The sequence below is a fragment of the Poecile atricapillus genome, chromosome Z (assembly GCF_030490865.1).
Source record: "Poecile atricapillus isolate bPoeAtr1 chromosome Z, bPoeAtr1.hap1, whole genome shotgun sequence".
NCBI classification, from domain to species: Eukaryota; Metazoa; Chordata; class Aves; order Passeriformes; family Paridae; genus Poecile; species Poecile atricapillus.
In genome coordinates this window covers 123,493,180-123,515,032 of record NC_081289.1, presented here as the reverse complement: position 1 = coordinate 123,515,032, position 21,853 = coordinate 123,493,180, and the positions used below count along the sequence as shown (strand labels likewise).

Below are 21,853 nucleotides of genomic sequence, written 5' to 3'. Positions count from 1 at the left end.
ATAGAAACCTTAAGATGGAGGGTTTCGGTGGGAATTTTGACTTGTGTTTTTTTGTCTTACTTTTCAGTTGGCCTGCTGCTGTGGTACTGCTGCTTGTTCCTTGTGCTGCAAATGCTGCCCCAAGATAAAACAGTCAACCAGCACCCGCTTCATGTACGCACTTTACTTCATCCTGGTGACCATCATCTGCTGTGTCATGATGTCTACAACAGTAGCTAACGAAATGAAAACTCACGTAAGTAGCAGAGATAGGGTCACTGCTGCCCCTGGAAGAAGATGGGGCTCCTTCTACAGCTCTGTGTACAGGGGTGCTCCGTCAGAGGAGGCAGTCAGTTTCCTCCACCCATCCACTTCTAAACCCGGATGGGATGATTTTCCATGCTCAGTCTCTTGATTTTTCCATGCTCAGCGTCTTCCTGTCACCCACTGAGTATGTTTCACGACAGGAAGAGCCAAGGCCTAGCATCCTTCCTCTCTGGTGCAGAAATCTGCTGCAGTGAACCCAGCCCAGGCTTGCTGTGCAGGCGGTGTCACAAGAGGGAGAAGTGTTAAGGAACTTGTTCTAGTAGAACAAATCAATTCAGTCTAACCTTGAATTTGTCTCTGAAAGCTTGTTTAGCAGCAGAAGCAGCAAATTAGAAAATAACTCTTCAAGTGTTGCAATTTTAATTCTGCCTTCCTGATGCAAAGCACAATGCTGAAGAGCCTTTACAAGGGGTTTTCTTCAGAGTGTGTTGAGTCATTGTGTTCACATGGTCTTTAACCACAGCAAATACTGTTCATCTCTAATTGTCTTTTTAATTAGAGAGCTTCAAAAGCATGAAAGGAGCTGTGGCTAGAGCTAGATTTAAAATGAAGTTTCCTTCAGAGTTTTAATATAACTTTCCTAAGCTAAATGCTCACCAGCCTGCTTGTGCTCACACACTGGTCCTGTTGTGCCACATATTTGGTTTGGCTTCATAAGCCACCCAAGTAGCACAAATCCACTCTCTCACCCACTACAAACTACAATAATAAAGCTCTGCTTTTAACTGGAGAGAGCAAGGGCTGCATTGCTGAATTCTTAAAAATGGAGGTTCTGCACTGAATGCATCATTTGGCTTGCTTTGGGGTTGTGTATGTGCTTGTTGTGGAGGTTCAAAAAGCTTCCATCAGTGTGAGCATCCTGTTGTTTTGTGCTCCTCTCCCAGAGAGTGGGGTTGCACAGTGAGGCCTCTCTCCTTGTTGAACCAGTTGCTGAACAACTGCCCTGGTTATGTTCTGCACTTGGCTTTTGGTCATCTCTGAAACACTTCCCTCTAGAGCATCCCAGATGCAGAAGCTGGTGGCAGCACCCCCTTCCTACAATGCAGATAAACCAGCAGGTTTATAGCAGGCTAATTTGAGGGCATCTGTGCTCTGCTGCCTGTGATCTTTCTTTCTTCCCGTTGTACCTTCTTTGTATGTTCTATCCTATTTTTTTTTCCATTTAATAGCATTTTGCATGAGTTGTCCTAGGCCACCAGAAGTTGATGAGCAGCCTGTAGGAGCACCCAGTACAGACATGAAGCTTGCCTGTGAGCTGTGACTTAAAAACTGTTCAGCATGTGCGTGCTGAAATCGCTTGCCAGGAATTACTTTGACTTACTAGATGCTTAGCTTGGCAATAAAGTGAATAACCCAAGGAACTTAAGTGTGTGGGAGACAAATTATGTGTTCATATCCAAATTTCATAAAGTTCTTTTCCATCAGTAGTGTGGTTTTAATGCAGCTTGTATCCCTAACAAAAAATACTCTTTATCCAACAGGAAAGTGATTCAAGAAGCCTTCAATAACATGCTTTTCACTATTGCCAAATTTCTTTTCCAGCTCATAGTCTTGAAAGCTCAGTGTGGGAAGAAATGGCACAAAGAGTAGCTGTTAGTTTGAAGTGGAAAGATAATCACTCTCTTAGTTTAGAGCATTTGATGTCCTTGAATGGGAAATGGACCATCTGAAAGTAGGCTTTCTTTATCTGCTTTCTAATTTAATAATTATGTTCAGGGCTGTTAAAAGTTGAAAGATCCCTGAAGCTGATTCAGCACAATTTTAATAGACTGCACCTTGAAAATACTTACTCAGACTAAACAGTCTCAGCTTCTCAGTGATGAGCTGTGTTTTGAAAATGCTGTGCACTTACTGATTCCTTTGCTTTTGGCTGGGCCATAGAACACTCCCAGCTCCTGAAGCCAAACTGTAAGCAAATACTTCGCATGATATTTTTGGGACCTCACACTCCCTTTTTTTTGAGAGAAGACAGATTTTGATTAATTTTAATCAGATGATTCGTTTTTAAAATTTGTGCATTTAGGTAAAGAATTTCAAATTGTAATGTAGTCCTTTTTAGAGCTGTAGTCTTGGCAAGGAACCATGTGTCTCCTTTACCAGTGTAGAGTTCAAATACTCGTGCTGATCTTACATGGAAGGAATCTCTCTTTTGTCAGTGAGATGTGTTTTTTTCTCTTTGGTTGTTTTGCTGTAAGTTCCCAAGTTTTATCTATGGTAGTAGATCTCCAGGGAAAGAAGCAAGAGGCAGTGGAGGAACAGGGAAGAAGTTGATGGTTATTTGCAGGAAAATTTTGAGTAGTAAAATGTGAAATAGATTTTGAAAGAGCAGTGTTCCATAACAAGGCAAAAGATTGGGTATTCATCAATCAAGACTTGTGAACCCAGTGATCGGGACAGAAATACAGAAAAGACCAATATAGAGTTACACTCCATATTATGCTTCTATACCTTGATTCATATATTATTTATTTTTTCCTGTTACACTGTTTTTTTTAAAAAACAGATGCATCTTTACTCATGTGTGTTCTGTTGAAGCAAAAACTTGCATTTCACAGGCTTTGAAAGGATAATTGAGAGAAGAAAAAGGAAATAATTGTTTGGTCTCTCAAAACAATGTTTTGAGAGACCTTTTTTTTAAGTTAAATTTTTTATGTTAGATTTTTATCTTAGAGCTCTTTCAAAACTAGTGGTTTCAGTCTGAAAATTCTCACGTCCTACTTAATTAATGAAAAGAAAAATAAGAAAGATATTTTCAGGAAAACAAACACCAATAAAACTCAGTTCAGTTGTGTGAAAGCATTTCAGTACAAAGTGGTCGTGTGTTCTAGCAAAACATACTTTCAGGCTTATTTCCCCAGCTAGATTTATATCTTGGCCCATAACTGCATAGTTATATGTTCAAACCCCAAATATGCAACCAAAAATAAGGGTTCTTAGTGCAGATGCCCATTGGATATTTTGATAAAAGTTTAGCCATAGATTCATGATGATGTGTTCTGGTCTGATTGTTCCTTGGTTTTTTATTAAATTTCTCAGCTGTCCAAGACAGGTAATTTTACATGGGGTTTTTTGCCCTTGCTTGCCCCTCTACATGGATTTTCTTTCATGCTTCCTCTGCTTCCATAACAAAGTTTGCCTGCTATATTCTCCCTTCTTGGATGAGGACATCCAGGTGAAAGTAGGATCCCCCAGGGCTGTTTCTACACACTTCTTCCTTCCTGCTCCCCATGCTGTGTGCTGTGCTGTGCTCCTGTGCTCACACATTTGGGTGCTGGCAGACCCCCCCCGGGGGTGGCCAGGCTACTTGCACCGAGATGGTTCTGTGTGCTTGCAGTGAGAGGGGAGCAAGGTCAGGGCATCCCCGTTCTGTAGATGCTGCTCAGATGTTGACCATTTCTGAGGGCTTCAGTGTGTGCTGGGAAATTGCCAGCTTTGCTGTGATAACATCATTGCTTGCACAGCAGCTGGGGCGTTTGTATTATTGGAGCGGATACTGAGTTTCTGCAACAAGAATGCTTTGTCTTCTGCTCGGAGGGGAAAGAATTTAGCTTCTGCTGCTCTTAAAGGTAGGAAAGTGGCTATTTCACTGTATCTTGGCAAATAACTGATATGTGGCTTAACAGCTGTCAGATATACCCAGCAAATGGCTCACATGGTAAAGCACATAGGGTGGGCAGCATTCTCAGCAGCTGAACACGTTTGAGAGATACAGATTGAAAACAAACATCAGTCTTTTTTGTCTGTCAGTGAAGTCACATAAGCCTTGATAAATTGTTCCCAGCAATAGACTATACTTTCACAAAACCTAGCCCTTTTAATTATACCAGTCCTATTGTCCCCAGCACTGTGCTTGTGTGTTTATCTGTTAAACTCTCAAAGAGTTTGATTTTATTATTTTTTTCCTTTTTTGTTTTGTTCCTTCAGGACCATGGGTCTCCTAAAAGAGCATTCAGTCCCATGGGACTGTTTCTGTGGCCATCACTTTGTACTGCATAGTGTGGTGAATACTACATTGGTGGCTAAACTCTTTGTTGCTTATGTAGGGAAAACTGAGCTATTGCTCTTGTTAATCCATCTATTTTCTCTCAGCCACACCTGTAATGAAGTTAATATTTACAGGTGGAAAGAATGTATAGGTTCAAAAATCCCATCAAGATCTCTGTAGAAACCTGTGCAATTAAAGAAGGTGCCTATTTATGGTTACCCAGAGATCTGTTTCTAATTAGCTAGTCAGTTAATCAAGTTTTGTGATATTTTTGTTTTGTTGTGTTTTGTTCTGAATCTGTCTCCTTGGTGAGTGCTATCATCTATGTCAAACAAGTATTTTTTTCCAGAAATATTTTTAGTTCAATATTTTTAGTTCCATTTTCTAACCTTTCCTGATTGATGGTTATTACAAGCAAAGAACACAAAAGCATTAATTGATAGCCCAGTTGATTTCTCTGGCATTGTTGTGGCCCCTTGGCTTGCTGTGGCATCACTGTGGCCTTGATAGTTCTCAATTATTCCAGTCAATCCATTTGCTCATTTTGAATGCTGGCATGTTTGCCCATTTCATTGCTTTCCAAGACCTGGGAAAAGTGTTGCTAATGCTCCAGACAATTTCTAAGGAGCTTTCCAAAAACTCTTGGATGCAAGGTAGCTGCAGCTACTTGTTTAATGTCCAGCTTCTTTATGCAGTGGCTACTAATCTCCGAGTTACTGCTGAAAGAGCAACTTGGAGTGGCCCAGCTTGGATCCGTTCTCATAACACCACACAGCTGTGCTGAGATGTTTTCATCTCCTCGGCTGGTTCTAGCCCACTGAGCATCAGCTCCATGTTGTAGTTAGGTTTGCTACCCTTAGCTCAGCAACACAGTGTTGCTGTGGGCTCCTCTTTTTGAGGAACTGCTAGGAGAGTTGTTGAGCTCCTGGCTAGTTTGGGTTCATGGAACATTGATAGAAGTTGCATATCCTGCTGAGAGAGGTAGGCTTTCAGAGCCTGGTGGCTGGAAGCTGGCAGTTTACTTTTTAATCACTTGTTTCCTGCATCTCAGAGGACTTTCTACCTGGCTGGCTGATGACTAGCACCCAGGCCCTCTCATTCTTTCATTGTTACAGCTTTGTGCACGGACCTGCTTGCTGAATGAAGGGGTGTCCTTTGCCATAGCTGTTGATTTGTGCATGTTGTGTCCTGCTCCATGTTGGCTTCTCTATCCTCCAGTCACCTGTGTGGATAGCAGCAGTCAGCTCCAGAGGGTTTAATAATGTTGTTCAACTGGTCTTGCCAGCCTCAGCTGAAGGCTGTAAGCATACAGAGGCCCTTTTTTCCTTTGAAATGGACAGTGGTTTTCTAATTCCTGTGTTTCTGCGCAGCTAAATGTTTCTCTGGCTGTGAGGGGTGGATGTCTACACAGAGGCGCCTCACAGCAGCGGGTCCTGGCCACATAGACCTGTTTTTTTGAACACCCAGTATCATGTTCATGTGGTGAATCCAAAATGTGGAGCTGTTTCTTTTCCCCTTTGTGGGGAAAGGCCTCAAAGGCAAATATTTAATGAGTCAAGAAAGGCAGGGTTATTCCACCTCTCTGTTAATTTAAAATAAAATCAGGTCAACTGGCACAACTGCCTTTCAGAAGCTGTGATGGGGAGGAGGGTGGCTGCTGCCCCTGTGACAGTTGGGTGTCTGCATTTCCAGCCAGGGCAGCACAAGCCCCTGGTATGTCTCATTTAAGCTGAATTACTGAAGCAATCAGAGTCTTTTGCTGTACAGCATGGGAAGGGGAGAAAGGAGAAGGTTCCCCAGGATGAGGGAATAAGCAGTAAAGCAGTAATGGGCAGGAATGGCATGAACTAGGAGTGCTGAAATAAGCTGGATTTGTACCCCAAGGGATCTGTAGAGGGTTGAATGAAGGTTCTGGAAGTCCCTTTTGTTTTTGATTTGTTATATCCGCTGAACCCTGAAATCCAGGTGAAGGGGTGTCAAAAGTCAAAGGGTCAAAGGTATTAAATGAAGCCAGTGAAAAGTCAGTGGTCCACAGACTTAGACATGCTTGGTTTTGTGTGCTTCGTGTCCTTTCTAACAGCTTATATATAATGTGTTCTGCTTTTCAGATTCCCTTCTACACGCAGATGTGCAAGGGTATTCAGGCGGGTGAGATGTGTGAGAAGTTGGTGGGGTACTCTGCAGTGTACAAAGTCTGTTTTGGGATGGCCTGTTTCTTCTTTTTATTCTTCTTGTTTACCATCAAAATTAACAACAGCAAAAGCTGCCGAGCATACATTCATAATGGGTGAGTTTTTTGTTTGATTGCCTAATTTTCACATCTCTTTACAAGTTTGTGACGTGAACTTTCCATGTGGGTGTAGTACTAGGCAGAAAAAAACCCTGAAAAACCAAGAAACTTTACCTCGCTCTTACTGTCAGTAATAATGTGGCCAAGTGAAAACTAAGTAAAGTGGTAATCAGTCATCAAAGGATGTGGTTTTTTTTCTTGCTATGCTTTAAATAGAGATTTATTGTGGTATTAAAGTTGAAAATCTCAAAATTCCTATTACAACCAGATGGTTTTTTTTTTGTTGTTTTTTTCCTCTCATACAGATTCTGGCTTATTAAACTTATAGTTCTGGCAGCAATGTGCTCAGGAGCCTTCTTCATTCCTGATCAGGACACTTTTCTCAATGGTATGTCCTCTTGTTTTGTTATGCTGCTTCATTCTCTACCATCTCATGAGTGGTTAGAAATGCAGGAGGTCTGATCACCATGGATATTGCCTTGTTTCTTCAAGTAAAGCCTTTACAGACCAGATGCAAAAATAGTATTTGGAGCTGCTTGGAGGGAATGCTTTGTGTGCAAACTACATGGTTTTCATGTGAATGTGCAGGAAACAGCATGTTTTTTTCTGACCAAGAGCAGGCCAAAGTGGTAGGTAACAATACCACTGCAGCAATTCTTTAAGAATTCTTGCCAATTCTTTAAGAATTGGAATTACAATTATATTGGAAATATGGAATTACAATGGTGCAGAAGGAATTGTTCACTGAAGATGACAGAGCTGAGTATTAGTTTGACTTGTGCAGGTAGCTGTAGCATCGTGCAGCACAGTGGAGTGTCAGTGCTCCAGGAGGCACAGTAACCTGCTGGGCACTGGTGTTTGCTGCCTGGAAACTTGCAGTGCCCCAAAAGAATTGGTGATGTTGTTAATTTGCAGGTTGGGGGCATACATGCAGTAAGGTAAAATTAGAGTTCTTGGGCCCTGGTATGTGTGCTCTGCTGAGGATGCCACGTCAGAAGCATTTCCAGTTTTGGAAAGAATACTGGCACAGCACAGGCACGCTGCTACTAGCCCAGTACTGAAGTGCCAGATGGGAGGGAAGTGTATCACAAGAGTCTTGCGGGCTAGGAGGAAAAATCCTGGTGATACCAAGTTTGTTCTCTTACCATTGCAATAAGTTCATTTTACAGGATGTAAGCCCGTAAGCTGTTGGGTCTGGACAGGTGAAGAGGGATGGGATCAGTAAAGCAAAGGAGCAGTTGTGTATGCTGCCTGCTTCCACCAGGACTTGCTTGGTTACCTTGTTTTCAACACTCTTCTGCTTTAGCCAGGATGTTTAAAAGGGCAGGAGGAAGGGGTAGCATGGGGGAGAGAATAGAGTGGACAGACTATGAGCACAGTACTCTGGGAAACTAAAGTAAAAACCACTACAAATTAACCACTGACAGGTATAATTCAGCTTCTTGCTCTTACTGTCTGTTTGGTCCTGCTCAGTTTGAGTCCCATCTGCCATCTCTGTGAGGTTGTGGGATTGCTGTATGTGTTTATCCTTGGGACCCATTTAGTTTGGGTTAGATGTAGCAGTACAATGCCTTGTACTCGTGAGTGGGCCTGTCATCTTTGCAAGTGACCCTTTTCCTGGTGAAACATCTTTAGGAACTCATGTGTTTGCAGAAAAGAAGAAACAGAGTTTTTTGTTCTGATTCTCAACAGCAGTCTAATGTAGTCTGGAGATGAGCGTAACAAGCTTTCTTCCCCAAACTAGCTCATGACTTTTCACTCCAAAGCTGTGTTCTGCAACTATTGTTAAGCTGACCTCTAGTCTACCCCTGAATTTGAGATTTGCAGATGGTTTGGGTATAGTGTGTTTGTGGGGTGTTCTCCCCTCCTTTCAAGAAACTTAGGCTGTCGGTTAGTTGGTTGGTTGGTTTTGGGTTTTTTTTCTCCCAACTGTTGTTTTTTTTTTCCTTTTTTTTTCCTTTTCCTTTTTTTTTTCTTTTTTTTTCCTTGAAAAAGAAAATCTCTTGCCATGTTTCCCAAGTAGTTTGTTAATCATGGAGGAGGAAGATAATGGGCAAGCAGTTGGTGTCTGTGGGTTGTAGCGTAAAACCCACACTGGCTATGCTGACCTTATCTGTGATTGATCCATAAATGTCCTGCAGTATACCGTGGCAGAGGGAGACCATGGGAGTCTGTCTGTTTCATTATTCATTCCGTTGGTGGTCTGACTTCCAACTCTCCCTGTCCCAAGTGCACATGCCACTTTGTATCCTGCCTATTTTTATCTACTTTTCTGTGGAAAAACTTCATCTATTTTTTTGTTTTGTATTTTTGAAGAACAGAGGTGTATACAATACATTTAGCAAACCAGATAATGATAATTTTGCTCGCTTTTAAATAGTGAACTTATGATAGAGGAAGAAAAAAAATAAAATAATCTCTACATCAACTGCTAATGGAGGTGAGCCCTGACTGTTATGTTCTTCTGATTAATTTACAAATGCTTTTTTCAAAAGGAAGGCACAGTGGAAGAATATGGCTGAATTTGGCTGATGCACTTCCTTGGTCTTTGCTTCACTGAAATAAGCTGCACACCTGGAGTGATTTGTAGGCTGTGTACTGCAGAGCAGCACAAAAGCTGTATGTACAGCTAAAAATTAAAATAGGTATCTGTATTTCCTCAGATGCTTCTGATGTTGCATGTAAGAAATCTGTTGTCCAAAACATCCAAGCAACTACCAAAATTCCATTTATGTAGGTCAACAGTCAAATAACCTGTCTTAAAACCAGTCAGTGAATACTAAGTGTTCCTTGGGAGTGGCTCAGAACAGCACTTGTAAATTGATAAACCCCACCTTTGTTTTTCTGTGGTGCTGGAATCTGGAGAAGAAATTGCCCTTTTTAGTAATGATTGGGTTCCAGTACCTTGCAATTTCAGGGTTTAGATTCCTGTGGAACGCATTTACACCACCTCCCTCCTGCCAGTCACAAATAGAGGTTTCAGTATTTTCTGTCTGAATATAGTAAGTCATAGTCTCCACAAAAATTTTCTAGGTTAGAGGAACTCAGAAGCAGTCCTAACAAGATTGTATGGAAAGTGTAGCAGGTTGCAGGCTGAATTCATCAGGGTGCTAATCTTGAGTTAACTGAGTTGGCCTTTCATCTGAAATCTCTCATCTCCTGCTACATTTGTGAGCTTGAGTTATTCAAACCACATTAACAGCTTCACTGAATAGACAATAAATCCATTTTATCTCCAGGGAAAGGCGTTTGACCTATTTTCTGCCTCTCTGCCTTGCAGCCTGGCGCTATGTAGGAGCAACAGGAGGGTTCCTTTTCATTGCCATTCAGCTCATCCTGCTGGTTGAGTTCGCCCACAAGTGGAATAAAAATTGGTATGTGTTGGGCAAGTAGTTATTTGCTTAAAATTCTGGTGGACTCATGACCAATACTTTCCTCATAACAAAGAATATAAAAGTATCTCGGATGTAATTTTTGGAAGAAGCCACTTGAATGTCAGTATTCAGAGCTGTTCATATTTGCTTCATCTGCTTTCTCCTTCCCCAGCAGAAATGTTTCCTCATTGCTCACTCCTACTCTGCTGATTTATTCTTAACCTGAACTTCTTGACTTACATTAAGTAGTAGTGTCTTGGGGTGCAAAAATTTCTTACTTTAAGTTATTTTATATGAAAATGTATCTGCTAAGTAGAGTAGTGCAAGAGAACAAAACTGGATTTGCAAAATGTAACAGTTAAGCTGTGTGCAGTGTTGTGAACTGATAAATCCTGCTTTTTCTATGTCAGCTTAATGCATATCAATTCTTTTTCTCAAATTAAGGACTGCTAACTTGTGTTCAACTTCTTTCTTGTCATCTAAATATGCAAGATTCCATTATCAACCTGGATATACACTATTTGGGCATTGACTTAATTTTTTGTTCAAGTATTCAAATATTTTCTATTACTGTCCTAGTCCCTTGCCTCTCATCAAATTAAAATATTTAAGTTGTCCTCCCACGTGTATTCTCCTGCCTCCACCTCCACCCTTGCTGCCTCACATTTCCTCCTTTACAAACTCTTGCAGTTCTCTCTTGTTCTAATTAAAATACCACCTGCTAAGAAAGAGTTTTAGCAAACCTTCGGCCTTGTTAAATTCCTGTTTCAAGGAGGAAGAGGTGAGAACTCCTTATACCACAGATATTTTTAGTGCTAATTAATGTAACATTTTTTGTGGATGAAAGACTTCCAGCACCAGCATATAACTTTAGTTCTCTTTACATTAGATACTTTGTTAAAATAAGTCCCATTTCCACAAAACAACAGAAAAAAGAAATTCACTGAAAAGACTTTCCACCTACAAAACAGACCATTGCTTCAAAACAACTGCTTTAGTTGCTCCTTTTAAACCCTGGTGGGCTTTGTAAGAGATGTTTGGAAAGTGAAGGAAGGAAAACAAGATGGACCACTCTAGCTGAGGGAGACAGGTGTTTAAACCCAGATGAAAAGGAGGCTTTTTGAGTGAAGAGTAGTAAAAATATCAAGGTAGTACAAGGAGCAGAAGAGTGCCAAGCAATAAACCTCTGGTTTCATTGTGTGGAGAGCACCACTAACCCAGCCTGGGACACTTGGAGTTCCTGCTGAGGAAACCCCTTGTCCTAGTTCAGGGCAAATTTGGGAGAGAACCTCCAAATAGGGTTCCCCCAGAAAAGAAAAATTCAAATGGCCCCTCCCTTCAACTGCTTTGGGGAAAAAAAATTTCCTTGGAGAGAAGTGGAAAAAACCTGTTTATTTAACAGAAATTGAATAATATTAAACAATAAAACCTCTTGTTGTTTGATGAAATGGCAAATCAAGGAAGAAAAGTCCTTTTCATTTGGTGTAGCTCAGCTCACTCAGTCTCTTATCAGTCCCTCCGGCGCTGGAAAGTGCCGAGGCCCAGGCCCCTGTGAGCCACAGGTGTGAGCTCCCGGGGTTTGGCTGGGTGTTCAGTCCAGAGCAGGTCTGAACAGATCCAAGAAAAAAGGAAAAATGTCCGGTGAACTCCTCAGCTAGCTGAAACTAACTAATTGTATAAGAGAAGCTCTGTCCTGCTGTCTGTCCGTGCTGCAGACACCACAGTCCAGGAGCAGGATGTGGGGGAGTGATGTTTTTCCTCAACACAAACTGTGGCTTCTTCTTCCCCCCTTCACTCTCAGAGCCAGTCTTAAAGGTGCAGAACTTAATATGTAACAGAAACCAGGCGAATGGAGATACCAGTATAATAAAGTCACCCCAGGACACTCCTGAAGTATTGAGCTGAGATACACTGATGGGTTGATCCCAGAGAACTCCTGGGAGTTTTGGGAGTCAACACTGCACTATAATTACAGAAGGACCTGATTGTGATAGTACAGAAGATAAACACTGATGCTAAGGTATGTTTCCCTCTGTTTCATGGGTAGGAACCTTGCAGCAGTCTGTGCTGGTGTAGTGATGCATGCTTTGGGAAAGTAAACACTGTCTTTTGTGTTTGAGGATATGAGCTCTTCAGCTGTTGTAATCATATGTTCTGGGCATGGGAAGACAAAGATAAGATGCTTGTCTCTCTCTCTCTCCCCCCAGGACTGCAGGTGCAAACCACAAGCAGATGTGGAATGGTTTGCTTGCCTTGGTGACTCTCATCCTGTACTCCATTGCTGTGGCAGCACTGGTCCTCATGGCTCTTTTCTACACGCGCTCAGAGGGCTGCATGTACAACAAGGTCCTGATCGGAGTGAATGGTGGCCTGTGCCTCTTTGTGTCCCTGGTGGCCATATCACCCTGTGTCCAGAATCGTGAGTCCACTGACCTTTTCTCCTCCGGGATTTTTGGTGCTGCCACAATTGTGTGCCTGGAGGCATAAGCCAAGTCTGGGCAGAAAGTCTAATGATAGTTCAGAAATGGTGCTGCTTTTGACTCTTCATCTACATTGTGAAGTGCTGTTGCTCATTGTCAGCTTGACTGCTAAAACTACAGAGGTGTGGGATATTTTGGGTGTGCCATTAGGCGCATAGTGTATAGAAGGCCCGCCTGCTGGTGGCTGGCACTCTGTTGTGAAATTTACCTAAGCCTGGCAGTGGTAGCCCTCAAATTCACTACTGTTTCAGCATTTACTTTTGACTTTTTGGGATTTATCATTTGTAAAGTTTGGGCCTGGTGAAGTTGCTAGCAGTATTTTATACTTTGTGTGCTGTTCGTATACTTGCATACACTGGGCTTGAAAATAGTAGAGTGACTCCAACAGAGATTTTACAATACACACAATAAAATCATTGTGGCAGCTTGTCAATAGCTTTTGAAAAGCTGCTGCGTTTGGCAAAAGAACAGGGGTGATTATTTACTTATATGGGAATCTCTAATGCTCTTCTAAAACAGCCCACAGAGCTAAAGGATAGACTTTTTTCTCTTTATTGGACAGTGGAGCTGTATCTAAACACCTCAAACACTTATTAACTGTCTTAAATAAAAAATAAAAGATACTGGTGTGCTGTTCTTTAAAGGATATAAATTTCTTTTTCAGTTTGCTAAAGTGTCTACAAAAATAACTAATTTATTTCTTTCTTGTAAAGGCCAGCCCCATTCTGGCTTGCTGCAGTCAGGAGTTATTAGCTGCTATGTCATGTACCTCACTTTCTCAGCACTATCCAGCAAACCACCAGAAACAAGTAAGTTATCTAATGTTTTATGTAAATTCTTCTAAACATGCTGTGTATTAAAAACAAGAATTTAGCAAACCTGGATTAACAGACTCAGGGATATAGAAGCGCTGGGTTTGGTCTTCACACAAAAAATTGCAAATGGTACAAAGAAATCTGTGCAGCCAAGAGACTCTGCAATTGGCACTCTCCATGTGTGTTAGGTGCTTTGGTCTAGGGGCCCTTAACTTACCTTGGGTGATTTGCATCTGTTGCACCATTTCCTGTTTCCTAAGAACAAATTTCCCAAGGTCTTGTGGTCTATTCCTTCTATGACAAGTACCCGTTCTTATAAAATAGGACATATAAATGTCATAAAATACGACAAAACACATAATGTGTTAGGTCACATGTTAGGAAAGGATTGGAAAAAATGGCTCTTGGATTCCTCTAGAAGAAGCTGGGTGATCAGCTCCATCCAAAAGTTTACAAGGTCCAGTTGGTAGGTGCTGGCCATCAAAGTGGATACTAATATGACACTTTTTTCTCCTAGAATTAGTCTTCTAGGTAGGCCTGGATTCCTAAAGATGCAAAAACTTGAGTACCACTTGTATTTTTTTTGGAGAAGAAATATTCCAAGAAGGGACTTGGAGTTACGTCTCAGAGTTATGTTGTAGCTGAGGTGATGCTGTTCTTCAGCAGAGTGCTTGAACTCCACTTACCTTTCAGCCATTGGTATTGCAATTCAGGAGTATGGAATTCGCTAGTTTTAAATTCTTTACACCACAAAACCAGAGCAAGACTTTACTGTACAATTCAAACTTTCCTTTACCCAAATAAATGTCAGATTAGTGTGTTTGCATTGGAAGCATTCTTTTCACTTAGGGAAGATTTTTCTGGTTTGAATTAGTACTAAAACACCCTTTCTTTGTTATTGCCCAGCTTCTAGTGTTCAATAGCTGAAACAACAATAACTAGAGGAAAATAAGTTCAATGACAGGAAGGAAAAGTTTATGCTGACACCTCTCAAGAAGAAAGGGGAGAGATGGGGGAAAAAGTCTGTCATACTTGTGTAGGTACAGACATACACACAAGAATTAGGAAGTAAACCAGACAGTATTTAGGTGCAAAATTTACTTACGGAACTTCAGCTGTGTTTTGAATTAATATAGAGTTGAATTTAGAAGGCATCTGAGTTACTCAAAAGTCTTGCCACAGTGTAAAAAGAAAAAGAAGGGGAAGAAAGTGATGTATGGAATTAAATCATTTGCCTGGTGTTGCTTCGTGCTTGTCACAAAGTTTTCAGCTGTTAAGTGAATGTTCTAATTCTTCCTGTATATATTGTAGGTGTGTTATTGCATTTGTTAGAGTATGCATCAAGCACACTCTTAGACCTCCTTGTCTTCTCATGCCTGAGAATTTTCACAGTTGTCATCTGCACTCAGAGGAGCTCCTTCCTCTCCTCTCTGTGTACTAAGGACTCCGCATTTGCTTGTCAGCTCTCACAGTGGCATGTGCTAGAGAATGTGTGAGGTGCTGGCTCTTACTGTGGTGTCCCAGGCCCTGTAACTCAGGTTTGCCATGGACTTACTTAACGTTGGCTCATTTGTCAAGGAGGGATTTCCAAATTGGACGTCTTGCATATAAGGCCTGAAATACCTGAAATACCCGAAAAGAGTTGCATATGTCTAGAAGGAATGGGCAAACAAAAAGTGATGTTTCTTGGATCTGTGCTAATTTCAGCCTGCCTTAGCTTTTTGGTACCAGAGTTAGCTAAAACATCTGCCAAACAGTGGACCTGCCTGGCTGCAGACATGTTGGTAATGGACACAGGTGGGGGAATCTGCACATCTCTGGCCATCGTGTTCTGTCAAGTCCGGTCATCCTTTTGTTTACTCTCCCCTTGGTGCTGTCCCTGCTGCATGCTGATAAAGCTGCTTGTGCAGGGTCATACAAAGTCCTCGCCTACTGTGTCAGGGGACTGACTTTGAGTTTATTTTTAACCTGGATGTAATCTTTGCTGCATTTTTCCCTCTGCCCTTACAAACAGTTGTTCTGCCTCAATAGGGATGGAAATGCCTTGGACAGCATTGACTCAAAAAGCTGTTGATGTGGTATTAAGGTGCAGCAGCCATCTCTTGCTTTGGGGTGATGCTGCAGTCCACTCTATGCCTTGCCTTGACTTCAGAGAGATAATAAGAAGCCAGATGCACCTTGGTACATCAAGGACTGAATTGGTTTCATTTCAGGGACCTAGAAGTAGGATTTGCTTACATGCCAAGATAAAAACTTGTCTATAACTGCTGAATCTTTTTTTCCATGGTCTTCTGTTAGACAGTCTGAGAACAGAGAACTACCAACCATGGTTTTTTACTGTGTATGGATTTCATAGTTGTCCTTGAGGCACCCTTGCTTTCAACAAAATTTCTGGTCTGAGGTCTGTGCTGTCATGGTCTTACATGGTTTTGTAGCCTTGGGTGAAGTGTTGGCAGACTTCCAACTTTGTATTTCTTACTTCACAAAGCAGGGTTTTTATTCCTTGTTTGCCTTTTGTGGTCAAGCAGAAAATTTTAGTACCCTAAGTTGAATTTTCATTTTTTCTGAAACACAGAGTCTGCCAGGTCAGATTTACCCATTTTTTCTCTGTGATCTTTCTGAAAGATATACAGGAACAACTGGAATTTAACTACCTACTATAAGATAATAAAAATTCAATGAAAGCCTTAAAGATTACTTTAAAATGCAATGCAATGAGGTCTGCAAACTGTTCTTTTTGTTTGTTCTGTTTTGTGAAGTCCTGGATGAAAACAACAGGAATATCACAATCTGTGTACCTGAATTCAGTCAAGGCCTGCACAGAGATGAAAACCTGGTTACTGGCCTGGGTACTACGATTCTGTTTGGCTGCATTTTATATTCTTGGTAAGTCTGGGAGTTTGCAGTTATCTTTCTGTGAATGCAGTTTTGTGGTCCAAAGAGTGAAGGCTTATAGCAGGCCTCATGCAAAGTCACAGAGAGGTGTGGAATAAAGCTGAGCTGGAAGGTTTGTGTTGTTCTCAGCTTCAGAATTTTAGACGTTTTTAGGTAAAAATGTTCAACAAGATAATACAACTTTTGAAGCAAATGTATCTCATTAAAATCAAATAGGGCAATTTAGATCTAGAGGCAGAGGGAAAACATTCCACCAGTCCATAATTGCAAATAATCTCAGCTTTAAACACTAAAACTCTATACAGTTACATTCACCTGAAAAATCTATCTGAAATTTTTGTAGCCTCCTGGCAGATATTGTGACTGTCCTTGAAGGTCTTTAAAACAAACTGTTTGGGAGGGTTTAGAGCTTCCTTTGAACAAATGATGAGCGCAATATTGCCGTCAGGATTTGCCATTGATCTGCTCTAAAAAAAACCCTTCTTGTGCCCATGATGTTCACCTTTGATGATGCTCATCTTGCATTATTGCAGTTCACTTCAGTAAATTAAGTTATGCTCGGGAACAGGGAGTTGCCAGTGATTGAAAGGTGGTGTGTCATTTATTTTGTTTGTGCACCTTGCCAGGGGACAGTACTGCCTGTCTGCTACAGTGTTTGGGCAGGTTCTGCTTCTGAATCAGTCCACTTCAAAATTCACATTACAGAAACCCCTTCATATTTTTGTGAAGTGAAAACAAGAGACTTATTCTTCTGATTATCAAATGTGTATATGTGTTCCATTTTGTTCTGATATAAAATATATAAATACAGATATCATGGATTTAGTTTACATTAGAAGGGCACTTTAGTGCCCCAGGGAGGTGTTCCGGCACACAGGCAATATTCATATAGCCTGCCACTGAACTGTACCAGGAGCTGGGGAGGTAAGGATCCCTTCACAGGGAGTGTTTTGAAGCATTGCTTGCCAAGGCTGAGTGTATACATTAAAGCCTTCCTGTGGGTAATGGAAAGTTTGCATTTCACATCCTAAAAGGGCAGGACTGGGCAAGACATGTTTCCTGTCAGAAGAAAGTAAAAAGGATTCCCCCCCAGATAACTATAGTCATGCAAGAAGGTAATTTCTAGGAACTGGTACACTGACAACAGTTGCTGGTAATTTATTTTTGAAAATTGACTGCTGCCAGAGACCTGTGAGTTTGCTGGCAAAGCCTTTACAGAAATGCTGAGCCAAAGTGATGGCTGTGAACTGAATATAAAAGCACTGGTTGTGTACAGCAGGGGAGATCTCTTCTGGCTTGCAAATTGGAGCACTTAGATTTTGCTGCTGTCAGATGGTGGTGAATTCATCACCTTTCGGCAGTGACCTACTTTTAAGCTCATGATTCAGTCTGAGCTGGCCAGTAGCCATCTGCCAGGCTGGTTTATACCTAGTGCAGGACAAACTTCTCACATACTTAGTGCTTGATGATAGCATCCAGGAAAATGCTTAGCTGAGGCTTTTTATATTTTGTGATGTTGAAGAGTGACCCTGTTGGGGCTATAGTTACGCCCAGGGGTTTGACACTGTCTTCTTTTCCTCCTAGTTTGACCTCAACAACACGTGCAAGCTCAGAGGCACTGAGAGGAATATATGCAACAGCTGAAACTGAAGTGAGTTCTTGCTTCTTCACACAGGATTTTTGTGCAGACTTTTTCCCATGCTTTTATTGCTGTTTTTTTTGCTATTCTTAGTAGCATATATGCTGTGTGCCTCTGGGAATGGACTCACCAGAACATTTGTCCACATGGGCCCTTCTGTAGGTCTTGGTGGTCCCATGGAGGTGCCTTTATGTACAAAACAATTTTCTGCTCTTGAAGTTTATTCAGCATTCTGCAGGCTTCCTGTAAATCTTACGTTCCACATGAGCTCATGTCCTCTCATTTAAGGGAAAAGCGTGCTGGAAAGCTACCAGAAGAAAAAGTGGAAGCATTCTTGAACATTCTCAGTCTGGGTTGCCTTTGTTCTCATAGCAACTAAGATCCTAAGATTCTTATATCTTATTTTTTTTTCCATACATAAGTAGTTCCTATCTTTTTGCCTATAATTTAATTGCTGAACATATTTCTTGTCCCTGTTTCAGCTGTGCAAGTTTCTTTGTTCCACCTGCCTGTTTCTTTGGCTTCTTTGTCCTGGGAACACCTGGAACACTCTGGAAAATTAGTGGGCTTTTGCTAAGTAACAGTTTCCCCTTGCTAAGGCTTGCTAGTGATGCTCTCCAAATGCGTGTGTCTCCATCCCCAGCTCTCTCTGTATTGGTGTTACTTGTATCTTCAGTTTTATTTTCTGTTTCACAAGTCGTTGATCAGAGTGTGAGAGTTCAAAAATGTGGATGTATCTGCTGAGACCTTTGGTGTTTGCAGCAGCTGGGTGTGGGGAAGCACACCACGTTCCAGTGTGGGAATGCCAGGGTGCTTCCCTGTGGCAGGATGCTGTGGCTGGACAGGGTGCCAGTGCCAGCCCAGCCCTCGCTGCCAGCTGGGCATGGGGCACTGAGACCTGGCATGGCCTGTCTTAGGCAGGTCCTGACAGGGCCTATGCCTTCCCACCCTGTGCTGAGGGACAGGACAGGGAGCACTGGAGAGGAAACAGCTGCCTTTTGTGTTCCTGCACCTCTTCTGCCAGCTGTGCACTGTAGGAGGCCTCTGCCAGAGGTGTGGGTCTCTGCCCTGTGGAGCAGCAGTGGGAAGGCTGGGACCTATGGCACAGCATGGATTTGGCCCCTCACCAGGAAGATCCATCTTGTCAGCCAGAGTACTTACCCACTGGATTAGTTCTGGACTGTTGGGTTTTAAAGAGTGTACAAGAGCCACTAAATGTTAATATAAAGAAAAGAATGGTGAAGAGCAATTAATTGCACTCTGATTGCCTTCCCTGTGGCAAAGGGCCTTTGTCTCCCAGCCCAAAGAGGGTCTGTTGACTCTGTTGGAGGCAGCTGAGGGGTAGGAGTTAGGGGTAAGTGTGCCAGTGTTGCTAATTTCATCACCCTGTCTGTGCCAGGACATAATTACAAGTGGTTAAAACGTTGAAGGGAGCCCAGTGCTTGCTTCAGAATGTGAATGCAGCCCCAGCATAACTCAGGCTGGCACTGCAGGTGAGGCTTGGTACAACAAGAGTAGAAAGAGGTAGAGAATCAGGGGTTTATGTAAAGTCTTTAGACAGTCTTTTGAAAAAGAACGAGCTTTTTGGCTTTTCCTGAATTTATGTACCCAGTGAGTACAGGCAATCAGGAATATGCAGGTAAACCTACCACTTGATGTTTCTGCTGGACATTTTATTTTAAAGACCTACTGTCTGGGAAAACATGCAACCAGCCCTGTGAGAGGGGGCAAGCTGAAACATAATGTTTAGAAGTGCAAAGCATAAATATTCATGTGTCTGTGGTATCCCAGCCAAACTGGGGCACTCCAAATGTGGTTTTACACAAGGGTCTTCTACCTTTCAGGCATTCAGGTGCAGCATGATTTGACTAATCACTGGCTTCCACATCATGATTGCTAATCATAATAAAACTTCGCAAAGCAACTATATTGCTGCTGCTTGTCTGTTGATCCAGGCATCCTTTAATGAGGATCCTTTAAAGTCTTAAAAAGACTTCAGCAGTCTTGAGACAGCTATTTATCTATGATGCTGGTATGGTTTCAAAGGTGTTTTTGAGGCTCCAGGATGCTGGCCTTACCTTGGCTGTCCAGGGCCATGTTTTATCCTTTGTGGACAGCTCTAAGTTTCCAAGAAGCAATGTCCTTATTTCCAGGACTGTGCTGTCCTTTAATTTGTTTTACTTAAGGGTGAACAAAACCAAAGTCTCCCATAAAATTCCAGCACCCTGTTACATTGTAAGAGTACTCTGTGAACTAATACAAGTAAACAAAGTTAATACACTGTCTTACTATAAAGACTGATTGTTGTAATAGAGGAAGTGAATTTTCCTGACAGAATTCACTGTCTTAATCAGACCACAAGCAAGAGAAATCCCAGAGAAGGATATTATCAGTACAAATAATATTTGTGGTGCACTACAGAAAGTGCTAACTTGTGCTGGAGTCTGGGGCAGAAAAACACATTTGTTTATTGGATGGTCAACACCTTTTTTTCATTTACACTACCATTCAACACAGAAAGTGTCAATTTCAACTTTGCTTTCTCCATCAGGTTAAAAAAAAAAAGGAAATCTTCATTTAAATAAAATGGTAAAACCAGGTTTCTTCTTGTACTCATAATTCTTATTGTGTTCATTCTGGCTCCATTTCAGCAAAATCTTGCAAAGAGGAGTACATTTCAGACTTACACTGGTACAATTGTGATTTTCAACCCATGCACAGGAGCTTTAGAAGTTTCTTATACTTTGATCTTAGTACAGAAATGTCCTAAAAAGCACTTGTATGCCCATCTAAATAGATAAATCCCCTAAATATAGGACAATTTGTCCTTTATTATAGCTTTTCGACCATTTTGTCATAATTATTTGCATTGTGTTGGACCAAGAGTTATGTAAAATGGGTAATTTTTAGAGACTGGCTCATTTCTTCAAATGTACTGAGCAGGTTTTTCCAAAGCTTGGAAACTGCTGTTCTGAGCTACTGGGCAAATCGTATTTTGAGTTTTGTGCTGGTTGGAAATACAAACCAGCCTTTTCTAAATGAGTGGCTGTAGTTTAGACATCAGACCTTCCTTCCCCAGCTGTTCTGCTTTGCTGTAGCACAGGTTCTTACCCCCTTCCTGTTGTCTGTTCCACAGGTAGCTCGTTGCTGCTTTTGCTGTGTACCCGATGGAGATGGTAATTACATTTTCACTGCACAGTTTACCTTATTTGTGGCTTTTGGACCAAGGCTGAGAGAGTAAGGCCGCAGCTGTGCATGGAGAGCTGCTGGTACCCTTGTTCAGTAGAGTACTGAACACAAATTGAAGCAGATGAAGTGCTCTAAGTTAGGCTATAGAGGGAAGCAAGAGATATCACAACACCATTTCAAAAATACTAGGCTAGTTAATAATTCTTTAAAGTACATTTCATTCCTGCAACATACAAAGAGTAATCTGGTTTGTGCATGCCTGTGGGTGAAATGGTTGCTGGGCTTTTGGCTCAGCAGCTCTGCAGGGACTGCAGTTCAAGAGTTAGATAGGAGGGGGGTGTCCTGTTTGCAGACCTGGTACAATCAGGATTATCAGCTTAGACTTGCCAGAAAAATATTGCAGAGGTAGAGCAATTTAAATGCTCTCAAGGCTCAAAATCTACTCAGTAAACCAAGAAGCTGCTACAAGGCAGGATTTCACTGTTAGTCCAGGTTTTGACTTGGAATTTAGGCCCATGCCCTGAGGACAAGGAAATGTTCAAGTGTTACTCTATGTCAATCATGCTTTCCCAAATCACACCAAAAATGTTTTGCTGTGGTCTCTGTGAAGCCAGCTGCTGTTTTCAGTTCTCACTACACTTGCAAAAGTTTTGTTTCCTGTCTCTTACAGCTGATGCTGAAGATCATGTAGAAAAAAGAGGAGGCCAGACTGTGGTTTATGATGAGAAGAAGGGCACAGTGTACAGTTATGCCTACTTCCACTTTGTTTTCTTCCTGGCTTCTCTTTATGTTATGATGACAGTAACTCATTGGTTCCAGTAAGTGTATTTCTTTAATGTATTTATTTAATGCTGAGAAATTAACATTTCTCTGTGTTCAG

The 21,853-nt window shown here is 41.6% G+C and overlaps 1 protein-coding gene across 2 annotated transcripts in view; it reads left to right on the top strand.

Moving 5' to 3' along the window:
• Positions 1-21,853, top strand: part of SERINC5 (serine incorporator 5) — a 41,261-nt gene that overhangs the window by 12,580 nt on the left and 6,828 nt on the right. The window contains exons 2-11 of one of the 2 annotated variants that reach the window (XM_058864879.1): positions 68-235; positions 6,400-6,578; positions 6,887-6,969; positions 9,862-9,955; positions 12,163-12,374; positions 13,149-13,244; positions 16,010-16,136; positions 17,730-17,796; positions 20,921-20,960; positions 21,644-21,791. In XM_058864879.1, coding sequence (XP_058720862.1) covers positions 68-235; positions 6,400-6,578; positions 6,887-6,969; positions 9,862-9,955; positions 12,163-12,374; positions 13,149-13,244; positions 16,010-16,136; positions 17,730-17,796; positions 20,921-20,960; positions 21,644-21,791 — 1,214 coding nt within the window. Of the gene's footprint in view, positions 1-67; positions 236-5,919; positions 6,005-6,399; positions 6,579-6,886; positions 6,970-9,861; positions 9,956-12,162; positions 12,375-13,148; positions 13,245-16,009; positions 16,137-17,729; positions 17,797-20,920; positions 20,961-21,643; positions 21,792-21,853 lie in introns of those variants that run through there. The other variant, XM_058864880.1, reaches the window with a different exon arrangement.